The 22,126-nt window shown below is 37.5% G+C and overlaps 1 protein-coding gene across 2 annotated transcripts in view; it reads left to right on the plus strand.

The window, feature by feature from the left end:
• Positions 1–22,126, plus strand: part of SOS2 (SOS Ras/Rho guanine nucleotide exchange factor 2) — a 100,856-nt gene that overhangs the window by 24,339 nt on the left and 54,391 nt on the right. For both annotated transcript variants that reach the window (XM_079912198.1, XM_079912199.1), the window contains exons 2-6: positions 2,870–2,995; positions 5,656–5,787; positions 6,723–6,887; positions 15,618–15,821; positions 19,976–20,119. In XM_079912198.1, coding sequence (XP_079768324.1) covers positions 2,870–2,995; positions 5,656–5,787; positions 6,723–6,887; positions 15,618–15,821; positions 19,976–20,119 — 771 coding nt within the window. The remainder of the gene's footprint in view (positions 1–2,869; positions 2,996–5,655; positions 5,788–6,722; positions 6,888–15,617; positions 15,822–19,975; positions 20,120–22,126) is intronic.

Raw genomic sequence — 22,126 nt, forward strand, 5'->3', positions numbered from 1 at the left:
GATTGGTCTAAAATGTGCAATCCTACAACAGCTGTGGAAAAAACCTACTCTGAGCAATTTCTCCATCTCACACGCACTTATTTCCAGGATAGCCCTACCTGGAAGATACTGCTACTAGTTGTGAGCCTTTCCTGTGGTTCAGTAAGCTGAGGCTTGCACCCTTCACCAGCCTGCCAGGGAGGCAGACAGGCACATACATTCCTAGGCCCCCAGCCAGCCTCCTCTCCCTAAGTGTCCCTGTGGTGCCTGCAGGGAGCCGGAGAATCTGGCTCCTTGCCTTCAACTGAGAGCCCAGAATCTGAGCCCACAAGATGAATCTGCTGAGGAATATTCAGGATGCTGGACACCAAGCTGAGCGAGAAGAGCTTGGGGAGGAGAGATGTGGCCTGAACAGCCGAGCTGAGGCCTTCAAAGAAGGGCATGGGGGAGGAGGGGGAAGTATTGCTAGGCATGCATCTCCTTCCCTTCTATTTTGCTAGAAACAGGTAACTTTAGAGTATAGGGGGAAGACAGGTAGACATGAGAAAATGGAAATCCAGTTCCTTCTGCTAGAGTTTTCATTTTAAACTGGTTTGGCTTGAGAGAAGTTGAAAGTTCGTGCCTGAGGGCCTTCTTTCTCTCTTCCTTGACTAAGTATGATAGCAGCTATAATCTGTGCAGTTCAGCTCTAAAAAATAGGGCTCTTGGAAAGAGGCTTCCAGGGAGAAGAGAATAGGAGTAGTCTAAGGGTTCTAGGTAAGGGGGAACACAAAGGGTCCCTGAATGCTGAAGTCATCAACACCTGTTCCTTGGAAGGGTCACTTGCACCTACTGGCCCAAGTAACCAGGCTGGCCAGGTGAGGGTGGAACCTGTGTGGTTCTAACAGAAGGTTGCAGCCAATACCAAGGCCAGTCAGTTACTTGGGATAGCTCGGAATTGAAGGCAGGCTTCTAAGACCAGAGATCCTGTTAACACTAGAGAAGATGGTGTGGCGGTGAGATGCCCAGAAGGGCTGGCAATAAAGAGTAGCTGTCACTGTTCAAAACAGTATTTGAAAACTTTAGCTAAGAAAAAGACTCCTTGTCCCTTTAACCCACACCTAAATATCTCAGACCCACCAGAGATCTTAAAATGGACGTAGCCATGTGCCAAAATATTAAGATTCCAAACACATGTCTTCTCAGGCTATTCCCTACAGCAGGTTGGGGAGCCCTTCCATCCCTGTAATATCCATTCAGAAATCTGTCAGAAAGCCTCTGACTTCACTTAGGCCAGGGTCTGGAGTCCAGATGGGGGCTGCCCATGAAGAGTGGCTGTGAAGCCTGGGCTAAAAGATAATATTTTGCTTCCCAAGATGGCCAGAGGAGAGGAGGAGATGCAAAAGATGATGTTACTGCCTCTGTGGGCTGGGAGAACTTCACCTGTTGACTGAAAAGGGGGTCAGAGGAATATAATGGGAAAACATGGTCTGAGGAAGACACTAACAAAGGAAAGCTCCTTGAGGCCACATTTATCTGATGAGAAATTTGTCCTCATGTTGTGCCCTGGGAGACTTCATTCTTTGGAGTCCTTGTAGAAAACAGGCTTCAAGCAGTAGCTGATGATCAAAAAGTCTTCTATTTGGTACCCGGCCCAGATCTGAAGCAAAAGTAAATTTGGGAGGAACAGTTGGGGAAGGCCGGATGAGTATGTACGTCTCACAATAAGAATTTGGCCCCAATGTCAGGGACTTAACTGTTGCTAGGGATGTACAAAGTAGATCTCACTAAAATGCTCTGCCCTTTGGACCAGGACAAGGGGTGGGGGTGGCTTGCTTTTGAACTGTAGGAAAACAGTTTTGTAATGGAGTCGGCAGGCCAAGTGAAGAGGGTCCTGCGCCTTGCTTACCTGGGAGAGTGAGGTTGGTTGATACCATGCCCAGCCTGCAGAGCAGCATCTGACTCACTTAGGCGGTACAGCACTGGCGTCACTTTTCAGTGATAGCCACCAGCCCCAACCACCTTTCTCAGAAAATGCCTCTGGAGTGGGATCTCATCACTGGAAAGAGAGGGCAGATTCAAGACCAGTGGCCAAAAGCATCTGAACTTTTTTTCTGTAAACAGTGGCATGGCTTTCACCTGAGCCAGAGGGGGATGTGTAGGAATGGGAGCAAGAATGGCATTGTTTCTGGGGAAGGGAAAACGCAGCTTGGAGCAGGGCACCTCTGCCCGACCTCTGTGGGGAAGCAGGGACAGGGCAGATTGTGCCTGCAGCTCCACCACTGGCCTACACGCAGCCGACAGCTTCCTCCACCCCACCCCCAGCACCTGAGCTTCACTGTCACATGTAATCCACTGACGCATGTAGGCAAGCCACTGAGGCACTGCAGTAGCTCTACTCAAAGGGGAGAGAAGCCATTAGGATTATAATTGTCACAGGAAGGGCAAAACCCAAACCATGTACAGGTTATCACGTAAGTTATCACAGATGGCTGCCTCTCCTCTTACCACAGAAATTTAGCAGCCTCACGACTTTTGTGAGAGTGATTGATATCTTCCCTGGTTGGGACCTTGGTACATAGTAGGTTTAGTAATTAACTTCAGGGTATCCATGCTTCCTTCGAAATTGTGTAGAATATTTTATGTGCATATGCTTTTTTGGTGGTAAGGATGAGGGGCCAGTGGCTTTCAGCTGATTTTCAGAGTCTGGAAAAGATTAAGAACCACTACTCTGAGTTAAGAAAAGTTTACAGAGACCAACAAATACAGTTTTTCTTCATTTTTTGTTTTATATCTGTATTTGAGTAACCATTCTGGTAAAATACTATAAATTATATATAAGATTCTCTGACTTTTGTTTAATAAATACCATTTTGCCTGTACTTAAATTGAGAACTTTTTTTTTTTAAAGGTTCAGGAGCAAGTACATCCCAATCTCTCAGCTAATGAAGAGTCTCTCTATTATATTGAAGAGCTGATTTTTCAGCTGCTTAATAAATTATGCATGGCCCAACCAAGGACTGTTCAAGATGTGGAGGTAAAAATTATTTTGTTATTTCAAAAAGTCATTGAACCACTGTACAAATTAATTTTTATATCTAAATCTATATCATTCTAAATTATTATGGAAGGTAAAACCATTGAAATCATAATGGGAGATATATGGTCAGTTCATTCTGAAAGGGAAGTTTTTCAGCAAAAAAAGTGCTAAAACAACTGGATAAATTTATGGTGGGAAAAACCCTTGAAACCTATCTCACACAAAAATTAGTTCAAGATATATCATAGTCTTAAACATAAATGCTGAAACTATAAAGTTTCTAGAAGAAAATGCGGGAGAATATCTTTATAAGCTGGTGTTAAACAAATGTTTTTTTGCAGAGGACTCAAAACACTGTAAATATCAAAGAATAAAATTGATGTGAAAATACAAAAGGTATAAGTCACAGACTAGGAGAAAATGTTTCAATATGTATTCCTTACAAAGGAATTGTAAGGTAAGGCTTGTATCCAGAATATGTTAAAACAAACAAACAAACAAACAAAAACTCCTACAAGTCAGTAATAAAAAGATACCCTGCTCACCCAGGTGGGCAAAAATCTTGAACAGATACTTCATAAAAGAAGATATACTTATGGCCAATAAGCATATGAAAAGGTACTCAAGCTCATAATTCATCAGGGAAATAGAGATTAAAACTACGATGAGATACTATTTCACACCCACTAAAAGGGATAAAATTAAAGACTGATAACATGGAATATTGATGAGATGTAGAGCAACTAGAACTCTATACATTGCTAGTGGGAGTATAAAACGGCAAAAGTACTTTGGAAAATTGTTTTGCAGTTTCTTATAGTTAAATATATATCTAGCCTATGACCCAGCAATTTTACCCCTGGGTATTCAACCCTAGAGAAATGGAAATATATCTTCACAAAGAGACTTATACATGAATAGCCAAGCAGTTTTATTCATAATAGGCAAAAATCAGAAACAACTAAAGTTTCCATCTACAAGAGAATGGGAAAACAAATTGTGATAGATTCATAAAATGGAATACTACTTAGTAGTATTGTAAACTGAAAGAATGCACTATTGGTATACGCAATAACATAGCTACAATCCACAGATATTATATAGAGCAAAATGAGACATACCCCAGAGAGTATGTATTATATGATTCCAGTTACATAAAAATCAGAAATAGCTAAAAGTAATGGTGATAGAAATCAGGATGGTGGCTGCCTATGAAGGGTGAGATTAAGATGATAGAAATTTTCTGTAATCTTGATTAGGGTGATGGTTATACAGATGTAAGCATTTTTCAAAACTCATTCAATGGTACACTTAAGATCTGTACATTTTTTTTTTTTTTTTTTTTTTTTTTTTTTTTTTGTGGTACACGGGCCTCTCACTGTTGTGGCCTCTCCCGTGCGGAGCACAGGCTCCGGACACGCAGGCTCAGCGGCCATGGCTCACGGGCCCAGCCGCTCCGCGGCATGTGGGATCTTCCCGGACCGGGGCATGAACCCATGTCCCCTGCATTGGCAGGCGGACTCCCAACCACTGCGCCACCAGGGAAGCCCAGATCTGTACATTTTACTGCATATAAATATTACCTCAATAAAGGACTAGTATAGAATAAACATTTTACTCATTGATTAAAAGTATATATATACATACATATACCTCTAAAAGATCGTGTGTAATTCAGAGCTGAAATATTTGTTTTGGCTCAGTTACATGGGAGTATTTCTAGATTTTTAGAAATATCCGTCAGTATAGCTTTTAAAAGTTACTTTGGCATTATACTGTTTATATCACCTTTCTTTTGAAGATTGTTTCTATAACAAGGCAACAACTTCCAGTGTAGGGATAATCTTAATTTGGAGTAATAGACCTATTAAGATTTTCAGGGACTCTCGGAATTAAAGCATTTGTTTCCCTGTTCTCTGCTGTAAGAATTGGACATAAGTAAATAAAATAAAAGTATACTTTTCAGAAGCTAAATATGTTAGAAGCTGAGAATATAATTTTAAAAATAGGAAATCCTGCTAAATTGGAGTTTCATTCATTTATCATTACTTCTCATTATTCATGCCAATTACTGGTTACATTTAAGATTAGATGAACAAAATAGTAACGTAAAAGGCTTGGATTGTTTTTGCCAAGAGATATATTTCTTTAAACCATTCTGAGCTCTGCCACACACTTGATCCTTTAAGAGGTACATGATATTTCTTCTTTTAAAATTCTTCTCTATAAAGCTCTGAGATTAGCAGGAGAGAGACTGCATAGTAATTATTAATAATGAGTTAACTTCTGCTAGGTAAACAGTTTTAACCCTAGAAATCTTGACCTTAAAATCACTGATAGAGTATTTTATGTTTGCTTTAATCTCCCCTAATATTATTACTTTTTCCTTTTTCCATTTTATCTTAATTATGCTTACACTTAAAGCTTTCTGTTTAAACTTCACCTTTTTCCTCACCCATGGGAATTATGTGGAAGAATCTTGATAGCATGTTGATCTTTTTTTTTTTAAACAAAAAAATTTCATTTATTGCAGGAATCAGAATATGCTATGTTACTATTAGCTGCTGGTGTTATGGATGATGATAAAGTTTAATTTTGTATGAATTTTCTGTTTATGAGCACTTCTATTAACAGTAGTTCTGCTGTGATCTGAACAGGAACGAGTTCAAAAGACCTTTCCTCATCCAATTGATAAATGGGCTATTGCTGATGCACAGTCTGCCATAGAGAAACGAAAACGAAGAAATCCTCTCTTACTGCCTGTGGACAAAATCCATCCTTCATTGAAGGTAGAACAGACAAGCAAACAAACAAAAAACAGACACAAAAAAGCATTGGGGAGGTTATTTTTAACAAATAATACTTTATATAGTATTTGTGTATTTATATAGCATGGTCTTATTGTGTATGTGCACTTGAGTGTGTGTACACTTATTTATACACATACATGCATATATATGTTTCTTAATATGTGTAAAAAACAAAAAGAAGTATGCTTTGATGAAATCATATTGCTTTTCAAATAATATTAAAGGTTAATGATAAGAAATAATGCATCTTTGTGGCATCTTCTAATGATGGCTACCCCTGATTGACTTCCAGCTTTTTGTTGATTAATAAAATATATAATGCGAAAGCTCCTGTGAGTTCAGAACTGTTTTTAAATCTGTATTTATCACAGATATTTTTCTATACGTTAGAAAAGTTGTCTAGGGAATATTATTTAGTCTGTAGAAAATAATTGGTGTACATGGATTTGAATACTATTTGGTAGCAATTTCAAGACTCCCCCTCCCCCCACCCAACACACACACACACACACGCATCCTCCCCTTAGTAGAAACCATTGTAATTTGGGGATATTAATTAAAGCAAGATCCTTGAAGATAGCAGATACTTATCAGATGGGTTTCAGATAATGTATCAAGAGGTTTTCAGGGAAGTCCAGTCCAAGATTTCTGTCTTAGAATCAATCATCTCTTCTTGTTTGATACTGAAGGCAGATTTGTTAGATTACGTGTCTCTTAAAAAAAGAGAGAGACAAAAAGAAACCCTGATACTGAGCCAACAGCTCATTTTATATCCTGTGGTACCTTTGAGTTTAGATATTTGGTTTACAGAAAGTTCTTTATAAGCAAGAATGTTAAATAAAATTTTTAAGTGCTTAACTGCTACTTGACAGTGCTGCCATTTTTTGGAATTAAATTGTTTATTTTTTCCACAGGAAGTTTTAGGGTACAAAGTGGACTACCATGTGTCCCTATATATTGTGGCTGTACTAGAGTATATCTCAGCTGATATTTTGAAATTGGCTGGTAATTATGTTTTTAATATCCGACATTATGAAATATCCCAACAGGACATTAAAGTGTCAATGTGTGCAGATAAGGTAAGTGTTAAAAGGTATTTAAACTTAACCTGAATGATAGAGACTATATGTCACTTATACCTCTGTTTTTTTAATATATATATATATATATATATATATTTATATATATATATATATATATATATATATACACTTTTTTTTTTTTTTTGAGGTATGTGGGCCTCTCACTGCTGTGGCCTCTCCCGTTGCGGAGCACAGGCTCCGGACGCGCAGGCTCAGCGGCCATGGCTCACGGGCCTAGCTGCTCTACGGCATGTGGGATCTTCCCGGACCAGGGCACAAACCCATGTCCCCCGCATCGGCAGGTGGACTCTCAACCACTGTGCCACCAGGGAAGCCCTATACCTTTGTTTTTTAATACATGATTATATTAGTGATTTTTATAGTGACTGGTGTTGGAAGACAGAAAAATGGTGGCTTTACAGACTAACAATGATATTTTCGGGTTTTTTAGCATGTGACAGGATGAGAATCTCTTTTTTCCAGCAAGAATTTTTTACCTACAGGAAAAAACATCCAAAGCCTCAAACCAGTTTAAGAAAAGTAGTTTGAGTTTTGTATTTTAAGAAAGAGAATAAATACAGAATATTCAGATACGTTTAAGAAGTAATTTTGAAAAACATGCTTTGATTTCACAGCATGGGTCATTGGGGCACAGGTAGAGAGAAGACTTTGCCATGCCAGAGTTACTTCCTTTTGATAATTTTTTGTTACTTATCTTCTTCCTGGCTGTAAGCTACTGAGGAAAGAAATTGAGTCATTTCTTTATTTTCCTCTCTCCTCCTTTTGTTCCCTTCCCACTTTCCCTCCTTTTTTTCTTACTTTTTAAATCAACATTTTTGAGTACCTCTTATGTGTCAGTCACTGTCCTGAGCATTGAAAATACAGCAGTGAACAAATCAGCAATCCCTGTGTTAGAAGGAATTTATTTCAGTGGGAAATAAAAGTATTATAACCAAATAATGGCAGCACAATGTAATTAAAACTATTATACAAATAAATCAAAGGTGGTGGAGAAAGTGAGTAACTCTGGCATAGGGGGGACCAGGAACATTTCATAGAGAAGATACCTGAACTAGACCTCTAAGGGTGAATTACCCCAGGACCTGGCACATGCCAGTGGTTCTCCACTTTGCACATCAGAATTACCAGAAAGCTTGTAGAGAATACTGATGCCTGCATTCACCCCCAGAGCTGATTTACTTGGCCTGGGATGGGCCTCTAAGCATCAGAATTTTCAAAATTTTTGAAACTATCACAGGTGATTCTGATGTGCAGTTATGATTGAGAGTGATTGTACTATGCTGTAGTCCCAAAAATGATTTTTCACTTAAATTTCATAGTAGAAATTCCTTGTTATTTCTATTTTGACTTCTGAAAAAATGAAAAAAATGATTACATGGTTTTTTTAACTTTGTTTCTAGCTCAGACTTTTAGAAAAGTTGTATGTACAATAAAAATACTCCCCTGTACCCTAAACCCCTTGAGAGTAGGTTGCCAACATAGTTTAGTGTGTCCTACAAACAAAAACATTTTCCTGCATAACCACGGTATGACAATCAAAATCCAGGAAATGAATGTGGATACATTATATTATGTAATCCTTAGACCCCGTTCAAGTTTTGCCACTTGTCCCGGTGATGTCCTTTAGAGCAAAATGATCCAGTTCAGAATCACGTGCTGTGTCTAGTAGTCATGCATCTTTTTTCTCCTTGTTCATTCTGGAACAGTTCTTCATTCTTCCTTAACTTTTATGACCGTGACGTTTTTAAGGATTATACCTGTTAATGTTTAAAATGCCCCTTCCTTTAGTTTTTTCTGATGTTTTCTCTTGATAAGATTTAGGTTATGGATCTGTGGCAGGAATATCATAGGAGTTCTTCTCATTGCATTTTCTTACACAACATACAATTTCACTGTATCCCATTACTAGTGATAGTCACTTTGATCACTTGATTAAGGGTTCATCCTCTAGGCTTCTCTACTTTAAAGGACTCCTTTCCCTTTTGTAATTAATAAATATTTTGTGGAATATTTTAAGGCTATGTAAATATCTTGTTCCTCATCACAGGTTAAATTTATTTATTTTGTTTATTTTAATATGGACTCATTGATTCTTATTCAGTGGAACATAACCTGTCACTTCATTATTTAATATTCAGATTGTCTCAGATTTGGCCAATGGGAACTCCTTCAATTTGGCTTCTCTGTCCCTATCATTCTTTGAACACATTCTTTTGACACAAGATGCTCCAGGTTCAACTTGTTCTTTACCTGCTGCTCAAGCCTGGAATTAGTTGGTTTCTAAAAAATCCTGGTTCCTTTTAGTGAGAATGGTATTTAGAAACCAAGATCTTCGTGCTAGATGAGCTCATTGATATTGGAGTGTCACTGCTCTGGTCTCTTAGAGGGCAGAATTAGGGAGTGTGTGTGTGTGTGTGTGTGTTTTTGTGTATACATATATACATACACATTTATATTTATTTCTCATCTTTCTTTATATAAGTTCACAGATCTCTTCAATCCACATTCAACACCACAGGATTCATTTTAGCCTCCCCTTTTTACACTTGTAACTCCCTTATCTGATAGTGAGAAACCTGGCTCCTGTTTTTCTTAATACATTTATTTATTTGATCAATCCTTCTGTATGTGACCAGTCTCCCAGCAGGCCTCTCTCCCCCCACTGGTGTAGGCACCCTATTTTGGCATAGAAACCCTTCTTCTCTGTATACATTCTCCATACTCCACTCAAGTTCTGACAATCCCATGTTGCACCACTGCTGCTGCTGGTCCACCGTCCCGTGCAAATAACCCTTCTTATCCACGAGGGCTCCAGCACCGTGAATCAAGCTGCCCTATCATATGGATAGTCTCTTTACTCCGAATGATCTCTAACGTCTTGTGCCAGGTTGTGAGCCCCCGCCCCCCGCCCCCAGTAAACACCCTCCCTACTCCTCTCAGGAGCTAGCACGCTGAGGCGGGCCCCCTCACCTTTTCCTCACACCCTCGGGTAGGGATTCCTACCTTATTTGCCCTATTCCTCCCCTCCCCCTGCCCTCAAACAAAGTACAAAGTGGCCTTGTACAGGATTATTGAGGGACTGTGGGAAGGAGAGACTTTATTCCATATCTGAGTCAGTTACCTTTTCCATGACTCTTTTTAAAGGCGAAAGTAGTTAAATTCTAAACAATTACACAGTCTCAGAATTACAAGAGACCAATCCACACAGGTTTATCACAGGATATTGAATATATCAGTAGTTCCCTGTGCTATACAGTATGACCTTGTTGTTTATCCATACTATGTACAATAGTTTGCATCTGAATTTCCTATTAACTTTCATTCACTAATTCTAATCTCTTTTCTGGACTACATTAGATAAGACCAAACTGTTTTTCAGAATAAGTCATTCTGTTATTTAAAGCTTTTTTCCATGTACTAAAATTTTACCTTTTGAGACTTTGAAAACCAATCTTTTTGTGACATGATTTTCAGATCTCATTATTGCATTGCTCTTACACTGATTTCTAAAACTAAAGACAACAGTCTAGATTTGGTCTGACCAACACAGAGTACAATGAAAGGCTCACCTCCTTTATTCTATATGCTGTTCTTTTATAATTTCAGCATTAACTTTTTTGGGCACACATATCACTCTGTTTGCTTAATGAATTTGCAGATGTTTCAGCTCCCTGGGACTTTCCACATGAGATACTCTTATATCTTTGATTTCTTACAGCTTGTGCTGTTGATATTTTTTCATCTAAATTTGAACTCAAGTTTTTCTCTATAAAACCGTAATGTTACTGAGACTATGCTCTAGCATATCAAGATACTATAAAAATCGAATTTTGTCACTCATCATTGTAGATATCATACCAGCTTTTTGTAATATATGCCAGTCTGAGAAACTTAGTTTGTTTTAGTTGGAATTATTTGTTAAAAATATTGGAAAAGTTTAAGAGATGAGACTTCTCATGTATGTTATTAGAGGCATCCTTCCAGGTTAATAAATGACCACTTTTTTTCACTATGGCCTTTTCGTCAGCTACTGTTTTACCTCTTTGTCTAATTCAGGGGTCAGCAAACTTTACCTGTAAAGGACCAGATGGGTGGCTGAATATTTTAGGCTTTGTAGGCTATACGTCTTTCTTAGAACTACTCATCTTTGCCTTTGTAGCAGAAAGGAAGCCATAAACCAATGAGTGTGGGCTGCGTTCTAGTAAAACTTTATTTACATAAAGGACAGTGGGCTCACTGTGGCCTATGGGGTGTAGTTTGCCCATCCTTTTCTTTTCTTTCTTTTTCTTTAACATTTATTTATTTATTTATTTGGCTGAGCCAGGTCTTACTTGCAGCACGCCAGGTCTTTGTTGCCGCCTGCGGGCTCTTAGTTGCGGCATGCTGGATCTAGTTCCCTGACCAGGGATTGAACCCGGGCCCCCTGCATTGGGAGTGCAGAGTCGTAACCACTGGATCACCAGGGAAGTCCCCTGCCCATCTTTTTCTACTGTGATTCCAAGTTTGTCATGAGAGACTGTCCTAGGTTTAGCTGAGATACAGATGACTTTATTTGTGGGACTAGTCATGTGAATGGATTAATGAGATTAGTGTGACATGGTGTGGTCTTAGTAAACCTAAACTGATTTCCTGTGATCACTATTTCAAGAGCTCACAAACCATCTGTTTAATAAACTATTCAAATAAATGCTTTCTAGGAATCTGTGTAATTTCCTAGACAAGGTCGTATAATTTGATAGAGAACTTGAGAACCAGCCTTTTTTCTACACTTAAAAATAAAAGCAGCATTTGACTATATGATGTATTCTGGCACATCAAAGATTGCTGAGAATAGTTAGATGGTCATAGGAAGGAATTTTAGAGCTCAACCCCTAATATACTTGTAACTATTAAGGAAAATAATATTCAGACTGGAAAAATAGAACATACATGCTTAAGAGGAAAATTCATGTTTAAGAAAGGCAAGAGAGAGTAAGAGAGCACAAAGCTGCTCTGAAGAAGTTTATTTCTGTGAGCCCAGGTGTTATAGAAGTTGAGTTCTTCTGTATTTTTTCTTTTGTTGTAATATTACTCCATCTGTTCCAAGAACCAATTCTCCTTTATTATTCTTGTTTGGAACATGACCAAAAAAATGCTTTTATTGTCCTAACGTTTATTCTGATCTTTAACTCACTTGGGCTTTAGCCTTTCATTACAAGTCTAACAGTTTACAAACATAAAATGCATATGTGCTCTTTTTTTAAAATATATATATATATTTATTTATGGCTGCGTTGGGTCTTCGTTGCTGCGTGTGGGCTTTCTCTAGTTGCGGCGAGCAGGGGCTCCTCTTTGTTGTGGTGCACGGGCTTCTCATTGTGGTGGCTTCTCTTGTTGCACAGCGTGGGCTCTAGGCACGCAGCCTTCAGTAGTTGTGGCGCGCAGGCTCAGTAGCTGTGGCGCACTGGCTTAGTTGCTCCACAGCATGTGGGGTCTTCCCAGACCAGAGCTCGAACCCGTGTCTCCTGCATTGGCAGACAGATTCTTAACCACTGCGCCACCAGGGAAGCCCTACATATATGCTCTTTAAGTAAGTATCTTTTGTGCATTTACTGTGTATCAAATACTGTGGATTTTAAGATGAAATCATGGCTCTTATCCTTAGAAATGTCAATATAAATTAGGTGCTTATATAGAAAAGAGAGAGAATTGCTAATGGAGGACTGAAGCCAATGGAAAAGATTTTGATAGAGTTCAGGGAGAGTTGGGAAAAGCTATACAAAGACAATTATATTTTAGCTAAGTGATGAAAATGGCTAGGGATTTATCAGATGAATAAATGTGAGGGTTGGAAGGAAAGAGAAGTAGGAGCAGACATTCTAGACAGGAGAATAGAAGGAACTGATGAGATTTAAGAGCTGTTTCTGAGTTGGAGTTAACAGGATTTGGGGACTGATTTGGTGTGGAAGTTGGAGACGTGTTAAGTCTAGGGTAGTGACAAGTTTTCTGGCTATGACAGCCAAGGAGATGATGCTGTGATTAGTGATTCTGGAGTAGAGTGTACATGTATAGGTTTGTCAGACAGAGATATCTAGCAAGCTTCTGGTAACACTTGCCTAGGGTCCAAAGAGATGCTGAGATAAATGTTTAGGGAGTTATTATCTAGTAACTGAAAATCGTTTAAGAAGATGAGCTCACTCAGGAGGAAGTATAGTAGATGTTTCAGATTGGTGGCCTGATAGTGAATAAGGACTCCAGGTTTATTTCTTAAAATTTTGAATTATTTGCAGTCTGTTTATATTTACAAATATGAAAATTCTTCATAAAATCTATATTCCAGACTCTTCTTGAGAAAAGAAAATGAAAAGGCCTGACAGAATAGTTGGCATTGAACAGTGCCTTTCTTCTTTAGGTGCATGCACCTTCTAGTTTGCCACATTCCCCATCACCTCTTCTTATGTATTAACATGATATTATCTACCTGACTCCTATAGCATTTACATTCGGGATTTTGGGTGTTGTGTGACCAAAACAGTTCCAAAAATGGAACCCTGCAGTGGATGTTGGAAAAGGTGAGTAGTAGAGAAGGAGGCCTCACTGACCGAATGGTGTATGAGAAGCCAAGGGAAGAGAAAGTTTTAAGAAGTTCTGGTCAGCTGTGTTAATAACTAGAGAAAACAAAAAGATATTCAAAGGTCATTAGTGAGAGCAGTTTCAATAGAGTAGTGAGCTTGAGAAGTAAGAAATTAGAGCAAGTACAGACTACTTTAAAAGTATCTCTGGTGGGGAAGAGAAGACTGTTCTGTGTCATACCTTCCGTTCTGTCTGCTTAAAATCAGATTTCATTAGCTAATTCTCTGTGCAGCCCCAGTGGTTTCTTCAAAGGTCTAATGTGGCTGGGAATCAGAGGTAATGATGGCAGGAGGGTAAGTTTCGTGGAGGGGTGGGCAATGAGGAGAAGATGGATTTTAAAGTATCACAGGAGATGAGGCTAGGGAAGTGGGCTGGGATTAGATTGTGAATGGCCTTTATCTTCATGAAATTAGAATTGTGTGCTGAAAGCAATGAAATCCAGTGTCGTTGACAATGGGGCTGGGAAGAAACCAGTGGCAGGGAGATCATATTGTAAGACCTTTTAATAGATGTGATTGCTTAACAGTCTGATTTTAAGCATGGAGGGGAATGGAGAGAATTGACCAGATTTAAGAAATATTTTTGAGTTAGATTTAAAAGAAGATCAGGAGGGCAGGGTTCATGTTTATTTTGCATATTGCTGTGTCTTACTAACATCTGGCACAATTTCTGGTGATCAATAGATGTTTTTGAGAATGAATGAATGAATATCTCATACTGTATTGTTAGAATTTCCTCTCATCCCCTTGAAATTGTTTTACTTTCTGGAGCTTCCTTTTTGGGATTGTGCCTTTTTTTCCCCCTAAACTCTAAGAAAGTAGTTTTCAGTCAGTCTGGAGTATATACTTAAGTAGGTCCAATTTTTCTTTTCTTTTAAAACTATTTTTAATTCTAAGAAGTATGGTCACCTTTTTCCTGTTGCTTTTGATATACAGCTAGTTCTTGCCTGTTGGTTGACTTAAAAACATAGTAGCAATTTTCACTATTTTCTGAAAGGGGAAATTGTCACTATAGCAATTTAAGCATCTGTAGAGTGCTTGATTTTTTTTTTAAGATTTATATATTATTTATTTATTTTTGGCTGCGTTGGGTCTTAGTTGTGGCACATGGGATTTTCATTGAGGCATGTGGAATCTTTCGTTGTGGTGTGCAGGTTTTCTCTCTCTAGTTGTGGCACGCAGACTCTGTAGCTATGGTGCGTGGGTTCCAGAGCACGTGGGCTCTGTAGTTTTGCGGCACGTGGGCTCTAGTTGAGGCGGGCAAGCTCAGCAGTTGTGGCACACGGACTTAGTAGCCCCGCGGCATGTGGGGTTTTAGTTCCCTGACCAGGGATGGAACCTGCATCCCCTGCATTGTAAGGTGAATTCTTTACCACTGGACCACCAGGGGAAGTTCCAGGAGATGCTTGATTTTAACAAATGTACTTAATAGCAGTTGTTGATGTAGTGAATATGCATCAGAAAAGCATCACGCTGTTAATACATTTTGCGTATCATTTCACTTTTCTCCTTTAAACTCTACTCAAGTGCACATAAGCATCCTTACAGTAGGACAAAAAGCTACCATTTTGAATGCCTACTGTTTGCCAGACCTAATAGTATGCGTTTTATGTCCATTACTTCATTGAATTCTTTGATCAGTTACATTTTACAGATAAGGAATCTGACTTTCAAAAGAATAAATAACTTGTCTGTAATCACAGGTAAGTGGTAGAACTGGAATTTTGGTTCAGATTGTTGTTCTCCAAATGTGTGCTCTTTTTGCTATTATATATTTTATGTTTATGTGTGCGTATGTACCTGTATTTATATACACACAGACATACATGTATATATGTACATATATGTATATATATATTTCACTATTAGATTTATCTTATTTTCATAAATATTTATTTCTCCATATCCAGTTTCATTTGAATGTTATCTCACTTCAACTTTTCATGTTTCTCTTATTTTGGATTTTCTCTTACAATTTTAGCCTGTAATACACACAACTCTCATTGTTTAATAATGTTTTAATTCCAGGTACTTTGAGATGGTCTTATAACAGTAAGGAAAATAAATTTATCCATTACTGATTTATATTTCTTAGGTTTTGATGGACATGTTTGATCAGGATGACATAGGCTTGGTTTCTCTTTGTGAAGATGAACCTAGTTCTTCAGGTGAATTAAACTACTATGACCTTGTCAGAACTGAAATTGCAGAAGAAAGACAGTATCTACGGGAACTAAATATGATCATAAAAGTGTTTCGAGAAGCTTTTCTTTCTGACAGAGACCTGTTTAAACCTTCTGTAAGTACCTTTTTGGGTTTGAAATTCTGTCTACCCCAAAAAGTCATATAGTAGCTTAAAATCATAAATAGTAACTTCATATACTTTATGAGTATGTAGAAAAAATATTGTTTTATATAGTATTGTGGGGTTGTTTAGCTTTGTCTATTTTTCATTTTTTTCAGATTTTTTGTTGAAGTATAGTTAATATACAATATTATATGAATTAAAGGTGTACAACATAGTGATTCACAAGTTTTAAAGGTTATACTCCATTTATAGTTATTATAAAATATTGGCTATATTCCCCAGGTTGTACAATATGGTAAGTCCCCTACATACATACCTTCAAGTTGCAAACTTTCAAAGATGCAAACATGCCCCTGTATTCCAGCTGTTGTACTGTACTACTGTACTTTTCAAGGTACTGTACTGTAAGATTAAAAATGTTTTCTTTATATTTTGTGTTTGTTTTTTATGTATTATTTGTGTGAAAAGTATTATAAACCTATTACAGTCCCGTACTGTATAGCCGATCGTGTTAGCTGGGTACCTAGGCTGACTTTGTTGGACTTATGAACAAATTGGACTTACGAAGCTGCTCTCGGAACGGAACTCGTTCGTATGTAGGGGAATTGCTGTACATCCTTGTAGCCTATCTTACACCCAGTAATTTTTACCTCCCACTCCCTCACCCTATATTGCCACCCACACCCTCTGGTAACCACTAGTTTGTTCTCTTTATCTGTGAGTCTGCTTCTTTTTTGTTATATTCACTAGTTTGTTGTATTTTTTAGATTCCGCATATACTTGATATTTGTCTTTCTCTGTCTGACTTAATTCATTTAGCCCTCCAAGTCCATCCATGTTGCTGCAAATGGCAATATTTCATTTTTTTTCTTATGGCTGAGCAGTATTCCATTGTGTATATATACCACATCTTCTTTATCCATTCATCTGTTGAGGGACACTTACCTTACTTCCATATCTTGGCAGTTGTAAATAATGCTGCTATGAACATTGGGGATATTGTGTGTTTTTTAATATGTGAATTGTTATACTAATATATAATAAGTGCAGTGACAATGAAAATTAGACACAAAATTAGGGGGATTACACTGGAATAAAATCTTTTTCGGGCTTCCCTGGTGGCTCAGTGGTTAAGAATCCACCTGCCAGTGCAAGGGACACGGGTTCGAGCCCTGGTCTAGGAAGATCCCACATGCCGCGGAGCAAATAAGCCCGTGCGCCACAACTACTGAGCCTGCGCTCTAGAGCCCGTGAGCCACAACTAGTGAGCCCACGCACCCTAGAGCCCATGCTCCGCAACAAGAAAAGCCACCGCAACGAAGAATAGCCCCCGCTTGCCACAACTAGAGAAAACCCGCACGCAGCAACGAAGACCCAACACAGCCAAAAATAAAAAATTTTAAAAATAAAAGATCTTTTTCTGCTGTGCAGTATTTGAGATTTATAGTCATTCATTTGAAGATGGTGAAAGAAATGTATGGTCTAGAGAAGAAAGACTTATGCTTTTTCCTGTCTTTTGGTAAGTACTTTAGGGTGTAGTTTAAAGTTTTACTAGTGGAACTTTTGAAGAATAAAAGTTTATACAGAATGTCAAATAAGCAAAGGCAGAGCTCCACTGTTGGAAGACAGCATAGGAATGGGGTGAGTAGGATGGGGATCCAGGGAGACTTGTCCATGTTTTTCCTACCTCTCTAGGTTCTGAAGTCCACTCTAAGGAATCTAGCTAGACAAATACTGTTTTGTTGGGGGGGGGGTTAAATTTAGATTTATTTTTCTTTCCTTCATTTCTCATGTGATCTGTTTTTTCTTAGATGTCTGAGTGTCTTTCACTTTATTTTTTTAATGACCTTTAAAATTTTTATTTATATTTTTTATTTTTGGCTGCATTGGGTCTTCGTTGCCGCGTGCAGGCTTTCTCTAGTTGCGGCGAGCGGGGGCTACTCTTTGTTGTGGTGCACAGGCTTCTCATTGCAGTGGCTCCTCTTGTTGAGGAGCACAGGCTCTAGGTGCACGGGCTTCAGTAGTTGTGGCGCATGGGCTTAGTTGCTCCGCAGCATGTGGGATCTTCCCGGACCAGGGCTTGAACCCGTGTCCCCTGCATTGGCAGGCGGATTCTTAACCACTGTACCACCAGGGAAGTCCCTGAGTGTCTTTCACTTTAAATATTTGGCTTTTCTCTTACTTCCTGACTTCCTCCACCAAATAACTATTACATGAGTTAATAGAAGTGATGCTCAGACACAGCTGGCCGAGTGTTTAAGATTAGGAACTGATTTAGCTTTTTTTTCTTTTTAAAACATTTATTTATTTATTTGGTTGCACTGGGTCTTTGTTGTGGCATGTGGGATCTTTAGTTGTGGCATGTGAACTCTTAGTTGCAGCACGTGGGATTTAGTTCCCTGACCAGGGATTGAACCCGGCCCCCTGCATTGGGAGCATGCAGTCTTAGCCACTGGACTGCCAGGGAAGTCCCTGATTTAGCTTTTTCATTCTTAAGGTGTTTTTAATTGGCTTTTATCCTTTTTTAAAAAATGCATATTTAGTTTAACATTTGATAATAACTCCTACTGGACACACTGCCTTAAGTAGTCAACATTTTATGTTTTTTAAAGTACTCTCCTATTTTGTGTGACCCTTAACAATTCTCTGAGATAGGTAGGACAGGTATTATCATTTCTAGCTTACCGGTGAGGAAATTGACATAAAATAGTTATGATAAGTTATGGAGGTTGAACTTGAATTTTGGTTCTTTTATACCACAGTATAATTGGGTTTTGTCTATAGTGGTGTGAAAAATTAAAAGCTTAACAAATGCTGTTAGCTAATAACAATTGCTACTAGCTAATATTATCCTCGTTGCCGTTTCTGTGTCCCGTCAGTTTTCATTCCTCAGGAATTAATTTTTATGGGTCTCTTTTCACTGAATTTGTGCTGATTTGATAGAAAATTTTTATTATAATACTGAAGGATCAAGGGAAAGAGAGAATCCCTTTTCTCTATCTCTATATCTACTATATTTTTTCAGTATAGATGAGACTGTAAACTTTTGAAATAAAGGCCATCTAAGGTCAGAGCATAGAACTCAGTAAATATTTGATAAAAGAATGAATGACTCTTGATCTTAATTTACTCCTTTGGGCCCTACTCCTATGTTTTCAGAAAGCTCACATTTGTGGAAGGCCTAATATATGCCAGGAGCATTTTATAGAAATCATCTCATTTAATCCTCTTAAGAACTTTATGGGTAGGTATTAATATACCAGCTGTGTGACCCTGGGCAAATTACTTAACTGCTCTGTGCCTGTTTCCTCATTCGTAAAATGAGGATGATGATAGTATCTATCTAATAAGGCTGTTTTGAAATTACATGTCAAGTAATCAATACTTACAGTAGTGCCTGGAACATAATAACAAGAAATGTAAACTGTTATAATTGTCATTATTGTCCTAATCCAGGGTCACTCATCTAGCAAGTAGTGGGGCCGGGATCCAAACTCAGGTCTGTCAGGTTCCTTAATCTGTGATGCTTTCATTACAAGATGCAGAGTGAATAAAAATAGTTGGCCATAACCTGGATAATCAGTCATATGGTCTTTTTGTTTCCAGAGGACTTAACATGTTTTAACCCAGATAAAAGTCACACCTGAGAGCTTGAATGAAATCTTTAATTCCTCCTCAAATTCAAGAGACAGGCCACATATTGTGAAACCAGTTTGTGTCTGGATTAGGAGTCAGATCTTCATTTTGATCCCAGCTTTTGTCATTAACCAGCTCTGTGAGACCTTGATCAAGACTTTTAGCACTTAGCCAATTTTAAAATACTCAAATGCCAAAATTCTTTATGTAAAGAGTTGCTTAAATCATCCACCATATGAGATTTACAGTAAATTTACTGGAAAATATAGATTCTATATAGTTTTGTTCAATAATTCTAAATCTAATCCAAGAGGTTTTTAAATTTCTCTTCTTTATTCATGATTGACTTTTGCTGTAATTTGGAATATATTCAATATTTTATGTCTTGAAATATACTGGTATGTGATTGGGTGAAAATAATATCCTTAACACTTACATTACTTATATTTAGTAATTCTTAAATGAAATTCTCAAACTGACATGCCTTACTTAACCTTCCTTTTTTTTAGGATATCGAAAAGATTTTCAGTAACATTTTAGATATACATGAATTGACCGTGAAACTTTTAGGTTTAATTGAAGACACAGTTGAAATGACTGATGAAAGCAGCCCTCATCCCTTAGCTGGAAGCTGTTTTGAAGATTTGGCAGAGGCAAGTTTACAAAACTGTTTTCTCATTAAAATCCTAACTGCTGTATTAAGATATTGGTAAGATATTATTTGTGAAAATTAGAAGACACTGCTGGCTGCTATAAAAAGTACTTATGATTTAACCAATAGCAAACTAAAATTACATTGTCTTTATGGTGACACTTTATAGTGTAATTATGATAATATTTATAGCAAAAGTTGATAGACTAGTAATGTTTAAGATTTTTTTTTTTTTTTTTTTTTTTTTTTTTTTTTTTTTGCTGTACGCGGGCCTCTGACAGTTGCGGCCTCTCCCGTTGCGGAGCACAGGCTCCGGATGCGCAGGCTCAGCGGCCATGGCTCACGGGCCCAGCCGCTCCGCGGCATGTGGGATCTTCCCGGACCGGGGCACGAACCTGTGTCCCCTGCATCGGCAGGCAGACTCTCAACCATTGCGCCACCAGGGAAGCCCAAGATTTTTTTTTTTTTTTTTAATGGCAAGTGCATTTAAGGTGAAAGAAAAGAAATTTTATTGACCATAGCTGTTTAGCTTTTGTGGATTTTAGTCATAATTTCCAAAAATGAAAAAGTAAGTTTACATTTTTTTGCCAAAGTGCAAATCATATTTTTGTTCTTCAAATGATTATAAAAATAATGTAGCTCATTGTAAAAACATTCAGAAAAATATAGATGAATATAATAAGACAAAAATAACTTCATTTTGTAATACCTAGAGATTAGTTATCTTTATAAGATTTATTTATCCTTATGAACATTTGTCTACATATTCATACAAACCTGTGTATGTTTACAAAAATAGGATCTTACTATTTTATAACCTGCTTTTTTTCACTCAATATCTTGAATATTTTCCATGCCAATAAATATACTTCAACACAGCTTTTAAAGTCTGAAAGTACCATGTTCTATGGAGACACTATATTTTAACTATTATTATTAAGCATCTAGGTTTTTTCAGTTCTTTTTGTTATTGTAAACAATACTGTAACAAACATATTTGTATAATGCCTTCATAGCCTAGTAATTATTTTAGGATGCAGTCCTAGAAATGGAATTGTGGTACTAAAGACTAGGTACATTTTTAGAACTTTGAAACATTTTGCCAAATTTACTTCCAGATAAGTTCCAGTATATGCAGGCCCTCTTTTTACCCATATCTTCACTATCCCATTAATTTTTGTTATTACCCCATTAATTTTTGCTAGTCTAGTAGGAAAAAACAATATTTCATTGTTCTTTGATTTTTCTTTTTTTTTTTACACTAATGATGTTATACATCTTTTCATACTCATTGGCCATTTTTATTTCTTCTGGAAAACAGGTATTAAAAGTGCTTTCTTCACATATCATCTAAATTTGCTAGTTTTATAATCTGTTCCTAATTTTTCTGAAAATGTAAGTCACTTTAATTACATCCATTTTGTAGACAATGGAACTGATAGTATAGAAATACTCAGTTACTGATGCCTAACCGAGATATTCAGGCTTACTCTGAAGTTTTTTAATATTGTGATATCGTAGCATATTAATTTGTAGTCCGGTTGCTTGTTGTACTCTTAAAGATATCATGGTTCAAAAACATGTATTAAAAAATGTATTTTCTAATTTTTATTTTATTTTTGTGGTAAACATATAACAAAATTTGCCATTTTAACCATTTTAAGTGTACAGTTTAACAGCATTAATTAAATTCATAGTATTATACAACCATTACCACTATCTATTTCCAAAACTGTTTAATCACCCCAAACAGAAACTCTACTCATTAAGTAATAACTCCCTATTCTTCCCTCCCACATAACCCCTGGTAACCGCTAATCTATTTCTGTCTCTGTGAATTTGCTGATTCTAGATATTTGATAAAGGTAGAAGCATTACAATATTCTCTTGTGTCTGCTTATTTCACTTAGCATAATGTTTTCAAGGTTCATCCATGTCATACCATGTATCAGAACTCTCTTTCTGTGACTAAATAATGTTCCATTGTGTGTATGTACCACATTTTGTT

Source organism: Stenella coeruleoalba (assembly GCF_951394435.1).
Source record: "Stenella coeruleoalba genome assembly, chromosome: 2".
Classification (NCBI taxonomy): domain Eukaryota; kingdom Metazoa; phylum Chordata; class Mammalia; order Artiodactyla; family Delphinidae; genus Stenella; species Stenella coeruleoalba.